General features: G+C 38.6%; 1 protein-coding gene across 3 annotated transcripts in view; it reads left to right on the forward strand.

Annotated features, from left to right (window-relative positions):
- Positions 1-15,461, forward strand: part of UXS1 (UDP-glucuronate decarboxylase 1) — a 146,210-nt gene that overhangs the window by 60,550 nt on the left and 70,199 nt on the right. For all 3 annotated transcript variants that reach the window (XM_020987928.2, XM_020987929.2, XM_078147365.1), the window contains exon 5: positions 13,217-13,277. In XM_020987928.2, the coding sequence (XP_020843587.1) occupies positions 13,217-13,277 (61 nt within the window). The remainder of the gene's footprint in view (positions 1-13,216; positions 13,278-15,461) is intronic.

Here is a 15,461-nt window from a genome sequence, read left to right on the forward strand (position 1 = left end):
CTGTCCATTGTCTTTACCAAGAAAACACCAAATGGCGTTAAAAAAGAGTCAGGCATGACTGAAACAACTTTTTTTTGGGGGGGGGGGTTAGGCAGTGAGGTTAAGTGACTTGCCCAGGGTCACACAGCTAGTAAGTGTTATGTGTCTGAGGCCGGATTTGAACTCGGGTCCTTCTGAATCCAAGGCCAGTGCTCTATCAACTGCACCACCTTGCTGCCCCTCATTTGCTTATTTCTGAGGTGTAAATCATACTCAAAATTTAACCATTGGCTGTTTACAAGTTCAAGTGACTCTAGCACACCTCTAGTTTTAGGGCAGGGCAAAAATAGTGTTTTTCAATTTTATGAGAATTATGTTTATCAACTCCAGGGATAAAATGGAAGATTGAAAATAATTTTTCTTTTTGCTCTTTTGGCCAAATGATTAAAGGGTAAGGAAGGTTGTAATTTAGTTTGAATGAGTGAAAAAGTGTGAAGAGCTTCCTGTGCTAACAAAAGGAGATACAATTCCTACCCTCACAGAACTTCTGTATTCTAATGAGGGAACATATTTGAAGTTATTGGCCTGGAGACGTTATTTTGGTTTGGAAAGTTAAGTTGGTCTCACTAAGTGGATGCGAGTAGTTTCGGTCCTTTGCCTTTTTGCCCTGAATTAAGTCTGATGAACTGAGCATTTAATTTCTCCCTAGAGCAAAAGTAAAATATTTTATTCATATTTAAGGATAGTAGCTCAGGTATTATCATTGGGAATTTTCCTGCCACAGTTCATGATAGTTATTGAAACCTGAAGCATTTTGACCTAAATTGAAGATTAAGCTTCTTTGGATAGAAAGAGCCCCAAAATTCAGCAGAGCTTGCTTTGCTATGTGAGCGAGACCAATGGTAGCTCATGTTTTATTGCTTGTAATGGGAAAGAACAGGCAAAACAAACAAAAAAACCCGGAATGAGATTTCCTATGACAGGGTATATATAGCTGAGAAAATAAATCTGCCCATCTGTGCTCCTTGTGTTCTTGGCTGGAAATTCCTTCAAGTTTGCAAAACGATGAACAGACAAACCAGTCGTATATCTCTCTCACTTTATTGACAAGAAAAAAAAGTCACTGCAAATATGAGAAATGGAGCATTTCCTTTCAGCCTTCTTTGATGATGATCTGTGTGTTGTTGAAGCTGAAAAGATATCTACATTTTTACATATTTGATCTGTAAGGATCTACTTTAAACTCATTGTTGACTAGATAGGAGAGGTGCTTCCAAAGTCATGAAGCAGATGTAACTATTGCCTTCTGGCAGTTTTACTTGCTAGACTTTATGAAACACTTTATTTTTCAGGTTAACTGGGCAGACTGGGAGGTGTATGGTGTACCTACTCAAGTGAATAAAAACACTACCTGCCAGATTATGTGACTGAAATCTGTCCTTTTTAAATTTTCCCTGCCCTAGAAATATTTTGACATTGATTGCATGAAACTGTAGCTGAGAGATTTATTTGGCTGTTAGAATTGGCTTCTATGTGTATTAACAGAAAAACACAGTAACCAGTTTTTAGAATTTGCCTAACCACAATAAAAAACAAGGAAAAAAAAGAAATGTGGTTTTAAAAGTAGAGATTAAGAATTATTCGTCTTGACCCAGCAATACCAACTTCTAGGGTTGTATCCCAAAGAGATCATAAAAATGGGGGAAAGACCTACATGTAAAAATATTCATAGCAGCTTTTTGTGGTAGCCAAGAATTGGAAATTGAGGGGATGCCCATCAATTGGGGAATGGCTGAACAAGTTGTGGTATATGAATGTAATGGAATACTGTTGTGTTACAAAAAATGAGGATGGTTTCTTAAAAAAAAAAAACTGGGGAGACTTATATCAACTGGTCCAGGGAACTTCCAAATATGGGAAGTCCAACTACCAATGCTGTTCTGCACATTTCTACGTTTTTATTATTTCTTATGGAACAGTAGTAAGAGTTTTCTATACTGTTGTTCCATAAGAAATGGTGAGCAGGTGGACTTCAGAAAAACTTGGAAGGATTTATATGAACTGATGCTGAGTGAAGTGAGCAGAACCAGGAAAACATTGTACACATTGTGTAATGACTGACTGTGATAGACTTAGCTCTTTTCAGCAATACAAGGATCTAAGACAACTCCAAAAGACTCATGATAGAAAATGGCTCTCCACATTCAGAGAAACAACTGTGGAGTCTGAATGCAAATCCGAAGCATACTATTTGCTTTCTCCTTTTCTTTTTTTGTTTTTTGTTTTGCTTTGTTTTTTCTTCTTTCTCATGGTTCCTCCCATTGGTTCTAATTCTCCTTTATAATGCGAAAATATGTTTAATAAGAATGTGTATGTAGAGCCTGTATTACATTGCATGTTGTCTTGGGGAGTGGGGGATGGAAGGGAGAGGGAGAAATTTTAAAACTCAAAAGCTTATGGAAGTGAATGTTGAAAATTAAAAAAATTAATTATAAAAACAAACAAAAAGAATTATTCATCAAGAATAGCTTCAAGGTTAGTGTACGGTATTTTTTTAAAGTTACTAATAATATCTGCTGTTAAAATAATTTCAGATATTTTTCAGTTGCTGATCAGTCATTTTTCAGGTGTGTCCAATTCTTCATGACCCCATTTGGAATTTTCCTGGTAAAGATACTTGAGTGGTTTGCTATTTCCTTCTCCAGCTTATTTTACAGATGAGGAAACTGAGGCAAACATGGTAAAGTGACTTGCTCAGGGTCACACAGCTAGTGAGTGTCTGAGGCCAGCTTTGAACTCAGGAAGACTCATCCTCCTGACTCTAGTCCCGGCACTCTATCCACTGCACTACTTAGCTGCCCCCAACTTCAAATAATGTCACACCCGTTACATTTTAAATTACTTTCTGATGGTTTAGACCACATGTGGCCTCAAGGCCGCAAGTTACCCACCCCAGGTTTAGGTGGTATGTTTGAAATTTCCAGGCACATAACAGTGAATTAGAACACCTTTTTTTTTTAAAATAAACAACTATGACATTAGGAAATGATGCAACCTAAATAGTCTTAGAGATGCTTAACCCAATTCCAAAAAAGCTGACCCAAAAGATTAGTAGATCATATCTAAGACTGCTGACAGAATGTACTTGGTTCTCTGCCCTTCTCTAGGCACTCTTAGCCATCATGGTCCACATGTTTATCTTCAACCTTGACCTCCTTTTTTTTGAGCCCCAATGCTGTACCCCCAGCTGCTTATTCCAGAGGTGTTATTTTCTTCTGCATCTTCTATGATCTCAAACCTAAATCTTGTATCTTCCCAATTCAGTTCCTCTTCCCAGCTTCATTTTTTTTTAATGTTGCTGTCATTTTGCCGATTATCCAGGATCTAGATGTGGTTATCATTGGCTTTTTCCTGTCTTTGCCATGTATCTTTCCTCTAATATCCATTGTCACCCAAATCCTACCAATTCTTTTTTTTTTTTTATGCTGCCATCCCTTCCTTCATAGTCTCACTGCTACCACTCAATTTAGGTCTTAGCTTCTATAATAGTGTCCCAAATGATTTCCCTGCCTCTGTGATTATTGGCCTGGTACAGTGGGAAAAAGATGAAATTTAGTTGGAGGATATCTCTGCTGCTAATTAATTATATGACCTTGTTAAGGTTGTTTAGCATCCCTGGACTTCAGTTTCTTTTCTCTGTAAAATCTGGGACTAGTTGGCTTCTAGTTTGAAATATAGGATCCAGGTTGCATTCCCAATTCTGTTATTACTTCTGTGGTCTTAGGCAAGTCATTTACCCCTCTAGGCTTCAGTTTACTTGCCTGTAAATAGGGATAGTGGAATTGGGCAGGATAACCCCTAACGTAAGGTTGTCAAAATCAAGTGGAAATAGGAGTCACCAAACCTAATATTTTAATGATTTAAGCATAACAAAGTAATGACAAAGTGTTTGTTTTCTAGTCATTTCCATGAAATCATAAGAATCCCTGCAGGCGACATGATGACTTATAAAAACCACACAAGTTTGTATAGAAAATGTGTATAATTATGTATGTATTTTTTCATTAATATATCAACAATTAAAATAAGATAGGAACTACATTTGAATCTGATTCGATCTGTACTTGGGAATGTTGCAGTGTATTTGACATCTTTGCCCTAAAGTCTCTTTTAGCTCTAAAGCTACGATCTTGGTTTCGGTCCCTTCAGCACATTTTGCATGGTGATACTGGATTAATCCAACTAAAACTCTTATTTAGATCATTCCATTGCTCAAAAATATTTTAAGCGTTCCCCTCAGAGTACAATTTAGACCCTTTGGTGTACCTTTCAGCACACTCCACAATATGGCTGGAAATGTACCTTTCAAGGCTTTTCTTTTATTCCATTATAAGAAGGAGATAGAGCACTGTTTAGATGGCCCTGGACAAGCCATTTAACTTCTTGGAAGATTTCCTCATCTGCAAAGTAGGGATAGATAGCACCAATCACTCTGGGTTGTTTTGATGATCAAATGAAGTAAAGTACCTGTAAATTTTAAAGATCTATGTAAGTGAGCTGCTGTTATTATTATTTTTGCAGTTGTTGTTGTTGATTTCATTATTTTTCTATTATTGCAAAAAAAAAAACCTCTGCTCTTACCAAACAAGTCTATTTACTGTCCTGACAGTAAGTCTGTCTGCTACCTGCTGCATTCCTCCGCTCAGAATGTTCCTCCAAATTCTCTACTTAAATTGCATGCATCTTTCATTGTCCTCCCTAATCTTATGTATCCTTAGGATAGGAGATCTCATGAAGGATCTTGTCAATGCCCAGTTCACAGCTCTTGTTGTTCTAGGATTTACCTGAGTGATCTCTCTCCTCTCAGTTTTCTTTTCTCTTCTCTTCTTTCCTTTTCTTCTTTTTTCTCCTCTCCTCTCCTCTCCTTTGCTTTTCTTTTTGCATTAACTGGCAATCTTAATCATTTGCTTACTTTGTGATACTCTGTATTGTTGGTTATTTTGTCCTATTAATTTGTTTTATCTCCCCACCTAGATTGTGAGCCTGATTTTTTTAAACTTCTTTGTAGTGCAAAATAACACAGAATTGTCTGAAGGCTTGAAATACATACTCACCTTGATTCTTAATAGTTTTGTGATCTTTGGCAAATCACTAAATATCTCTCAGCCTTAGTTTATCCATAAAATGGGGATAGTTCCTGCCGCTCCTACCTCTGTGAGGTTTTATATGTTATGGGAATGAGCTTTGAAACCTGAAAAGTGCCATGTAGATGAAAGATCTTGTTTTTATTGTTAGTAATAGTTTTGTTACCACAAATTCTGTGTAGTGAAGTTCAATAAATATAAGATGTATAACCATAATTCTCTGACCTGGACTGTCTGAAGACCAGGTACATTCCATGTCACCCTTCCCCCAGGGTTTCCTCTCCCTTTAAGTGGGTCAGGAGAGGTGGTTACCTATACTTTCAGGAATCATTTCTATAGCGCATTGCTGGAAAAGCATGATTGACAGTATAGCATTAATAGAAATCTATGGAACTCATGTGAACGCTTGGTTAGCTATTCAGTATTCTTGTAGCTTTTGTACTGGAAATCAAGAGAACTGGTTTTTCAACCTGATACTCTCTTCTCCTTTGGTTTCTGTGACTTTGCACTTTCAGTTCTCCATTAGCATGTCTTACCATTCTCACTCAGTCTCCTTTGCTATATTCTTGCCCCTTTATTGTCCTAAAAATAGGTGTCTCTCAAAACTCAATATTGGGCCCTCTTCATACACACATAAACACACACATGAATACATACATGCATGCATACACATGTGTGTTTGTATGCATATATGTCCACATATGTCTGTGTGTACATATACAAAAGAGAATATTAAATATGTGGGAGGGAGAGAGAAAAAGAGGAAGGAGGATCAATATGTGTGTTCATGTATGTTTATCTCCTTTAGTAAGCTCATTAGCTCCCATCATTTTAATATCATATCTACTTAATTTAATATCATATCAATTTAATATCATGTCATAGATGATTTCCAGATATGTATACCTATACAGAAAAAAAAAATCACCTGAACTGTAGTCTTTCTATTACCAGTTACCTCTGGATATCTCTGCCTGAATGACCAGGCACTGCAAAGTCAAATGTCCAAAATGGAACTCATCATCTTTCCTCAAATATCCATCTGTTCTTCAAACTTCCCCTTTTTTGTTGAGGACAAAACCATCCTCCCAGTAATCCAGGCTCACGACCTTGAAGTTATCTTGACTTTTCTCTACCTTCCATATCCAATTAGTAGTTACTTCTTATTGATTCTGCCTTTACAACATCTTCCTTCTCATATACTCTGTCCTAGTTTAGGCTTAATTAAGTTACGTCTAAACTATTGCTGTGGCGTCTTCTCTGATCTGTTTGCTTCCTGTCTGTCCTCTCTTTTCAATCCATCTTCCACACGCATACCAAATTGATATAACTAAACCATTGATTTGACCTGGTCTTTTTCAGTGCCTTCCTGTTGCCCCAGGATAAAATGCAAATGCCTCAGCCTAGAGTTTAATGCCTTCCATAATGTGGCTCTCTCTTGATATTTCCAGTTCCTATTTCCAGTTTTTCCTTTTCACACTCTCTGTTCTTGTCAAAATGTGCTGCTAGCTACTTCCTGTATATGGCATTCTATAGTCCATGGAATGCATCCCTTCTTGACCTTTTCTCTTAGAATTCCTAGCTTCCTTCAAATCAAAGCTTTGTACCAGGTGCTATTTGCTACATACATGAAGCCTTTCCTGATTTCTTCAGTTATTAGCATAGTGTCTCACACATAGTAGGCACTTAATAAATGTGTATTGATTAAGTGTTTGATTATAAGTGCTCTGTCTTTAAAATTACTTTGGTAAACACTGTATTCTTCTTAATAGTTCACTGTAGGCAGGGAGTGTTTTGTCTTTTGTCTTATTGTATGTCCAGTATTTATTATCACATCTGGTTCTTGAATTTAATTTTATCTCCCATCTTTAAAAAACAGTTGTATAAAATTTATTTTAATTCCTGCTAATCCACTCCATTCTCTTTTTCAGGGAGTCTGCCACTTTGATAAGGTTTTTCATATTCTGTTCTTCCAGTTTTTTTCTCCAGAAATCTGACTTCATCCAAAATTTCTTGCTTCATTCTTTCCATCTACTCCTATAGTCCATGTTGCCAAGCCATTGCTTTTGGAGGCTCTATTTGTATTTGTTGTGGGTTTACTGCTTAGTTTCTCTTAGCCTTTGTCATTCCTTCATTGTGATTGTTTTCTCCTGCTTATGTCTAGTTTCAGTTCTTAGACTGGAACTTTGTACTTTGGTTGATTCGCCTCAGTAGTCTGGATGCTACTGGCACTCAAGTGGCAATGCCTATTCTCTCCCTCAATCCTTGGCTTCTATCTCCATTTCCTAGTAGTAGTGGTTTACTGAGGGTTCTATTTTGGACCATTGTCTCTCTTTCTCAAACAGTCCGCAGCTGGGAGTTGATTCTGATGCCTGACAGGCCCCATTTGGATGTTGAGATCATGCTAGTCTCAGGGTTCTTGCAAACCACTCTTTCCCTCTCCCTTCTTCTTCCTCCTTCCAGGGATTGTACTGGCCTTTCCTCCTGCTATGCGTCCCCGTGCTCCAAGGCACACACAACAAGGTCCCATCTCTCTGCTCAATGACCTGTGAAGGATTTCTCTGTCCCTTACTTCTGTTCTGACAGGCCAAGGCCTGTTTTTGGCTTCAGGCCATCATTCCTGGAGCTTGTGCTGGCTTATAGTCCTCCCCCCACCCCTTTCCCAAGAGCATCAGTGACCATCAGGATCATTTATAGTAGCTTATGTCGGCTTCCCTGACATAGTTCTTCTCCCAGAACTGAATGACCTCAGGCCCATTTATTTACTTGAACTTGGTTTGTTTTGGAGGGTTTTTTTTTTTGGTGGGTGGTTTTTTTTTTTTGGTTGTTGGGGTTTGTTTGGTTTTTTTTTTTTTGGTGAAGTTCTGATTAAGAAAAAGGACCTTAATTTTGTTTCTCTGATTTTTTTTTTTTTTGCAATTGCTCTATCTGGGGCTCTTATCAGGTATTTGCTGGGATTCACCTGTAGACCTAAGCTCTTTACTACCTTTCAGTCACCCTCTTAACCAGAAGCCTCTCAATTCCCTCTCATTTAAAAGACAAATAGAGGTAGTTTTCAAGAGATTAGAATATGAAGTGAATAGTGAGAGGGCTGCAGCTCCCCCCCCCAAATATTTAAATCCTAAGACTACAATACAAAAAGAGCAAAGGAAAGTGTGATATAATGGAAAAAAATTTCAATCTAGGTGTTTAAACACTTAGCTAGTGGCCTAGGCCCTACTCTTGATTCTTGTTATGACTTTTGGGAAGAGGCTTAACCTTCTCTAAAAAGGTCTTAGAATAGTAGGTTCCCTTCCAATTTGAACATCCTGTGGATCTGGAAAAGTAAAAAAGAAAAAAAGGCATTTATAGACTGTTTTCTCGAATTATTGCTCTCTTCATTTCTGTCTGCCTGTCATTTAACAAAGTAGGCCCAGCCCCAGTAAATTTATTTGTACAAAGACTGTTGGACTAGATGACCTCTAACATCCCTTCCAGCTCTAAATCTGTGATCTTGATCAAGCCATGGCACTTGAAAGTGTTAGATTGTCTTGAGCAATCCTGTCTTTTCACTGTCTCTCTTTTCTGGAAGAGGTTCATAGCGCCCATTGCTACGGGCAGCATATGCCCTCGTTCCTTCTTCTCTTCATGTGTGCAGCCAAGGAGGCTGTAAGCATGCTGCTAAAAAGCCTGTTCTGCATGGAAACACAGTTAAACAAAAGCCCTTCGGAGTGAAATCAGTGTTCCTCTAAGCATTATAGATCATTAATTTGGAAATAAAATGCTTCCTCTCACAAAACCCCAGGTCTTCTGCATGCTGTTTGCCTTTCCATTGCTTTTAAACATTGCTAGAGTGGGTATGATATTTCTTGCCTTCTCATTGGGAGGGGAGGGAGTGGAGATGAGATACTTAACTGAAAATTAAAAATTAACAACCGATAATTAAAATTATTTTTTAAAAAAATAATAGAGGCACACTCCTAAAACAAGGAAAATTAGGATTCTTAGGTTATATAGTTAGTAAGTACTCATTAAGCACCTAGTATGTGTCTAGGGACACAAGGAAGGGTAAAAGACAATCTCTGCTCTCAAGGTACTCACAGTTCTAATGGAGATAACATGAAAACATCTATGTACAAACAAGGTATATGCAGGATAAATTATAATCAGCAGAAGGAAAGCAATAGCATCAGGGGGATTGGAACGGGTGGAATTCCATCTGGGGCTTGAAGGAATCCAGGGAAGCCAGAAGGCAAAGGCAAGGGAGAGCTTTCCAGGTGTGGGAAATAGAGAAAGTAAATGAATCTGGAGATGAAGGGTTATGTGTGAGAAGCAGCAAGGAAGCCAGTATCCCTGGATCATAGATTACTCAGTGGGAGTAAGGTATAAGGAAGGTAGGAAGAGGCCAGCTTATGAAGGGCTTTAAAAGACAAACAGAACATTGTGTATTTCATCCTGGAGATGACTGGGAGATAACTGAAATTGATTGATTGGGAATGGGAGTGGCTGGGGCTTTGCATCTGACCTGGAGATATCAGCCCTTTAGGAAGATCACTTTAGTAGCTGATTGATGGATGAACTAGAGAGAGAAAAACTTGATTTAGGGTGTCCAACCAATGAGCTAGTACAAAAGTACAGGGGTGAAGTGATTACGCCTTCACCAAGGTAGTGACAATGTCAGAGGAGGGAAGGGAATATATGTAAGAAGTATTAGGAAGGTAGAACTAACTGGATTTGGCAAGGGATTGGATGTAGTGGTGGTGAGAGAAAATGAGGAGTTGAGGATGACACCTAAACAGTGAACCTGGGTGACTAGGAGGAAAGAATGTGTGCAAAGTGCATGGCAACCTGTAAAGTACTATTTGGATGTCATTTGTTGTGTTGGCCCAGACCTATAATTAGGATAGGAAACGCAGTACAAAAACTTCTGTACAGCTCAGCGTTAGAAAGCATCTTTGACCACTTGGATAAGTGACTTGGCTAAGTCCATACAGATAGTATATGTTAGAAGTAGAACTTGATACTACATCTTCCTGCTTGACAGGCTTTTATATTATTATTATTATTAATAATTATTACCAATAGTTCTTCCACTATTTGATAACAGATTGGGTATGGGGAGTGAGAGTGAGGAGTCGGACATCAAAGGTTGCATGCCATTGGTGACTAAGAATTATAGAAAGTATAGAAGAAGGGAAGGTTTGAGGGTGAACAGGGGGATAATGAATTCAGTTTTCTGTATGGTGAGTTTAAGATGTATATGGGATAACCAGTTTGAGATGGCCAGTAAGCCTCTGGAGTACAAGACTGGAGGTCAGGAGAGAGCTTGAGACTGAAGAAGTGGATTTGAGAATGATTAGCAGAGAGATGGTGATTGAATTCTTGGGAGCTGGTAAGATCACTAAGTGAAATTGTATGGGAGAAGGGAGAAGAGAACACAGGACAGAGCCACGAGGGAGACTCAGAATTAGCGGCAATGAGCTGGATGAAGATCCAACAAAAGAAGACTGAGAGGAATGATCAGATAGGTAGGAAGATAGCTAGGATAGAGTAATAATCATGAAAATCTAGAGAGAAGATAGTAGTGTCAAGGTGGAAAGAGTGATTGACAGTGTTAAAGATTTTGGAGAGGTCAAAAAAATTGAGATTTGAGAAAAAGACAAATAACAGTTCATTGGTGTCTTTGGAGAGAGCAGTTCTGGTTGAACGATGAAGTCAGGAGCCAGATTGTAGAGAGTTAAGAAGATAGTGATAGGAAAGAGTGGAGGGATCAAGAAGTGTAGTCACGGGGCAGCTAGGTGGCGCAGTGAATAGAGCACTAGCCCTGGAATCAGGAGGACCGGAATTCCAATCTGGCCTCAGACTACTTGACACTTACTAGCTCTGTGACCCCGGGCAAGTCATTTAACCACGTTGCCTAGCCAGAAAAAAAGTATAGTCACAAAAGAGAGGAGAGACATAATCTATCCACAAATATTTAAATGCTGAGCAGGAAGGAGGGTGTCCCAGGCTGGAGGGAATCACTTGAGCAAAAACAGATGCGTAAGAATAGCACTGGTGTGTCCCAGAGATAATGAGCAAATCTGTTGACTAGAATGGAGGACATAGGTTAAGGTGTAATGCAAAAGGGGGTGGAGGGGAAGGAGAAAGGCCAGGTTATGGCATGAGTTGATGCTAGACAGAAGTAGGTAGTAGGGAGCTATTGGAGCTCCTCTTGTAAACCAGGCCCGAGGTAATAAGGCTTGGAGAGTAGGGTAGCAATGAAGAAGAGAGGGTGAATACAAGAGACATTTTGAAAGAAGAAACATTGGGGTTTGGTTATAGATCTAGCTGTAGGCAAACAAAGAAAGGGAAGGTCAAAGATGACCCAGTTCATTCAATACTTATAAAGTTCTTGCTATATGCAAAATATTGTCCTGGGGAAATGCAAAGATAAATTATTGACATACTCCTTGCCCTTGATGTTGGAAGAATGATGATATTGTAGCAATCAAGTGAAGTTGATAGTAATTTACTAAGTGCCTGGTATGTGCCAGACCCTGTGCCAAGTGCTGGAAGGAGGAAATTTGAGAAGGGAAGCCTTTTGGAGGAGATGTGCCAAGTTTGTTTGGGAACCTGGTAATAGTTTGAATGTGAGTGCAGGACACCCACATTTATGTGTCCTGCTCAAATATTAAATGGCTGTGTGGTCTCATTGATTTGGGAGTTCCCCCCAGTAATATAGATTATAACCGAGGCACACCTGCCCATCCTATACACTCTGGTCCATGGCCTCCCATAGGTTCACCAAAGGGAATCCACTCAGCATGCTGTTGCCCTTTGATTTTTCCTGATATTGAGAGACTACCAGTAGAGTCCTTGGTTCCCTGATGACATCATTTACTCCAATTCATCTTCAAAGTTCCATACTTGTTATATGCTTCATCCTGATCACACCATTAACATTTTTCTCTGTGATCCTCTGTTACTCATAGCCTCAATAGTACTGATAATCTCTTTGCTTCTGGTAGGAGTTTTGTTTTTTAAAGGAACTATGCAATTTCCTGTAGGCAATCTAGCCTGATTTTCTAGTCTTGTTCAGTTATGTGAACAGCTCCCATAGTGGATTTGCGTCTTCTCACTAGAGGGGTGTGTGTGTTGTATACACAACTGTATGTACATACAAATGTATATGTGCTATATGTGTGTATTTTATGTATACAAGTGTGTGTGTATGTGCAAATGTGTATGTGCTTGCACACACAGTGATAGACAAGCTCTGTAGCAGAGGTTCTTAACCTAGGATTTGTGAACTTTTTTACCCCCAGTTTGATAACTGTATTTAAACTAGCTATATTTATTTCCTTTCAAATCCTATGTATTTTCTTTTATTCATTTAAAAATATTATTCTGAGATTGGGTTCATAAGCTTCCCCAGACTTCTGTGATGCAAAAAAAGTCAAGAACCCCTGAAACCACAAGAATAGATGAGCTTTCTGGGACTTCATACTACCCAGGTGTGCTGGTGATAGCTGGGGAGAGGAGAAAAGATGAAGTAGCGGTTGTTCAAAAAAATAAATAAACTTGGAGCTCAGAGGAATTGGGGGGAGGGAGCTAATATAGAAAAGTGAAAAGAAACATTCTAATATAGAAAAGTGAAAAGAAACATTTCTTTCTACTCCTTGTTTGACACAACTTGGTGTTCCTCCCTGCTCCAAGAATCGGAAAAGGATGATGGCTGTTTTCTCCTGTCTAGGCTTGAGCAATACCTCAGTTGTACAGTTATTTTAGTATGTAATTCTCTTGTGTATTGCCTTCACTGTGGGTCATGTAGGTTGCCAGCTGGAGCTGCAGGTTGGCTCCTGTAGGGTGGAACCCCAAGTCATGCCCAGTTTGTTTGTGTCCCAGCAGGTTAAATAGCATTTATTCAATGAATTGAACGAACAGTAGATAGAAACTCCATATAGGAATTGCCCTAGGTCAGCTTTTCCATTGCCCATTAAAACTACAGGCAGAAGTGAAACGTTTGTTCTGTAGAACTGCTCAGCTCTTAGTGATTCAGCAGTTAGCAAAAAATGAATTGAGACCCCTAATTCTGGCTTTCTATTTTTTGTGTATGTCTTCATATTCTGTAGCTTTATCCAGAAGTACCCACCAGTGAAATTTTTATCAGAAAAGGATCGAAAAAGAATTTTGGTAAGTTTGCATATATTCTTCATTAACAGTATTCTTTTTAATAATGGAACTCCTTTATCCTGTTAATCTATGATCCTTGATGACTTAAGAATTATAACCCTTCCCTTTTAGGATGCTTGAAATTCAATGTAGTACAAGTTTTGTCCAAGTATTCACAATAGCCCAATTTGTAGGAACTTAAAAAAAAGAAAAAAAGAAAAAGGAGAAACACTTGTAAGAAAAATGTTACTTATCTTTGAGTAGCAAACATAAACCAACTTTACATAAAACCTCCTTTTCTTAGAGCAGACAGATTGGTCGCCTCCTGCCTTTTCTGGTGAATCACATAACTCAGACCCAGAGCAAACCAGAAGCTTCTCTTTCAAATGTCAGTTCTCTGCTTGGGTCACAGCCTCTTTTTACAACTCACCAGAAATATCTGTGGCCCCATCTGAGCTTGAATGGAGTGACCCATGATGAAGTGGCACAGGGCAATTATTTCTCTCCAGTCTTCTGTAGCCATAGGACTGGGTGCTGAGTTTTTCTGATTAACGGCACAATCATGACCATTTGATAATCTTGTGTAAAGTTCTATAGGAACTAATGGTTTTGAAGAAGCCGTTATTCATATGTAATGTGGCAAAGGTCACAGGGTGATGAATGGTAGCAGAATTTATTCTGTTTTACAAATAACGGCAAGGTACTGACTTTACTATTTCTAGAGCAATTGCCCTAGGATAAGTTAAACTGTGAGAAAAGAAAAGAAGTTCATCTGTTTTTTTTTTTTTTTGGTGGGGTTCGAGTTTAAAATAATAGTTTAAGCTCTAAAAAACAAACTGTCCATTTATGTATAGTGACTTACTATTTATGAAATGGTTATACACCTTTAATTTAAAAATTCTTTAGCATTAAAACTTGGGGCCCTTTTGATGGAGGGGGTGTTGAAATTTTCATCCACAAGAATGAATAAATTTTGAAATCATTTTTCTCTATTGCTGAGCAACCTCACGTTTAAATGCCAAGCTTGAAGTTAGCTGTTTTTGGCACCCTGAACAAGCATTAACATTGATGCTTCAACTGGAGTTTGTACGTAGAAAATACCCAAAGTTGTATAAACTCATAATCCAATTTTCACTGTCAAAGATAACAAACCTTTTTCTGCTGCTACCTGTAGATAGATTTAGCAAGAAGATTTCTTTTTCATTGTTGATTTCCTTTTCCTGGTGAATTTTTTTTCCTCCTCCAGAAGCCCTCAGCTTCTATCTGTTTTCCTTCTATTAGGAATACTTGCTTAATGGGCTGAATATGATAAGAAGAAAATATTCTGGCTGCCTAGCTAAGTAACATAAAGCACTAAGTGCTCCTGATAGAGGAGAATTACTCCATTAAAGCAACTCTGGTGGGTTACCGCCAAGGCCAAGGGACCTTCTCACAATTTCATGCCACTACTGAAGTTAATGAAATGCAGGAAGCAAGCCTGTATAATTCATAAATACAATACATGGCTTCAGGTTCTAGGCTGTTGATTCTGCAGTTTAGATGCAAAAATGGCTGTATAATGCAAGGCAGTTAGGTGGTGCAGTGAGTAAAGCACTGGGCCTAGAGTCAGGAAGATCAGAATTCAAATATGGCCCCAGACACCTGGCTGTGTCACCCTGGGCAAGTCACTTAATCTCTATCTGCCTCCATTTCCTCAGCTGTAAAATGGGAATCATAATAGCACCTACCTCCTAGAGTTATTTTGAGGGTCGAATTAGATTGTATTTGTAAAGCACAGTGCCTGGCACACAGTAAGTGCCTAATAAATACTCTTTCCTTTCCTTTTCCCTTCTCCATAGGATAAGTTTACATGCCTTGTTTGAGAAAATGGGCTATTTTTAAAGCCTAGATCATAGGTTTGGAGCTGGAAGAGACTATGAAAGTCATCTGATCCAACCCCTCTTCACTTTAAAGAGGAAAAAATTAAGACCTGGAGAGAATAATCCTCTTTTCCCTCCCACCCCAACACACACAATTTACACAGGAGGAAACTGAGGCCTGGAGAAAATGGTTGACTTACACAAGGTCAGAAGGATAAGTAACAGAACCAGGCTTTGAACCCAAGTCATCAGACTCCAAATTCAGCATTCTCTCTGATGTACCATTCTTTTTCCTTTTATTTTTGTATTTTATTTTTAAGCTTTCATTTAGTATTTATTTTTTCCC

The sequence above is a fragment of the Phascolarctos cinereus genome, unplaced genomic scaffold (genome assembly GCF_003287225.1).
Source record: "Phascolarctos cinereus isolate Bilbo 61053 unplaced genomic scaffold, phaCin_HiC Scaffold_7;HRSCAF=346, whole genome shotgun sequence".
In the NCBI taxonomy this organism is placed as follows: domain Eukaryota; kingdom Metazoa; phylum Chordata; class Mammalia; order Diprotodontia; family Phascolarctidae; genus Phascolarctos; species Phascolarctos cinereus.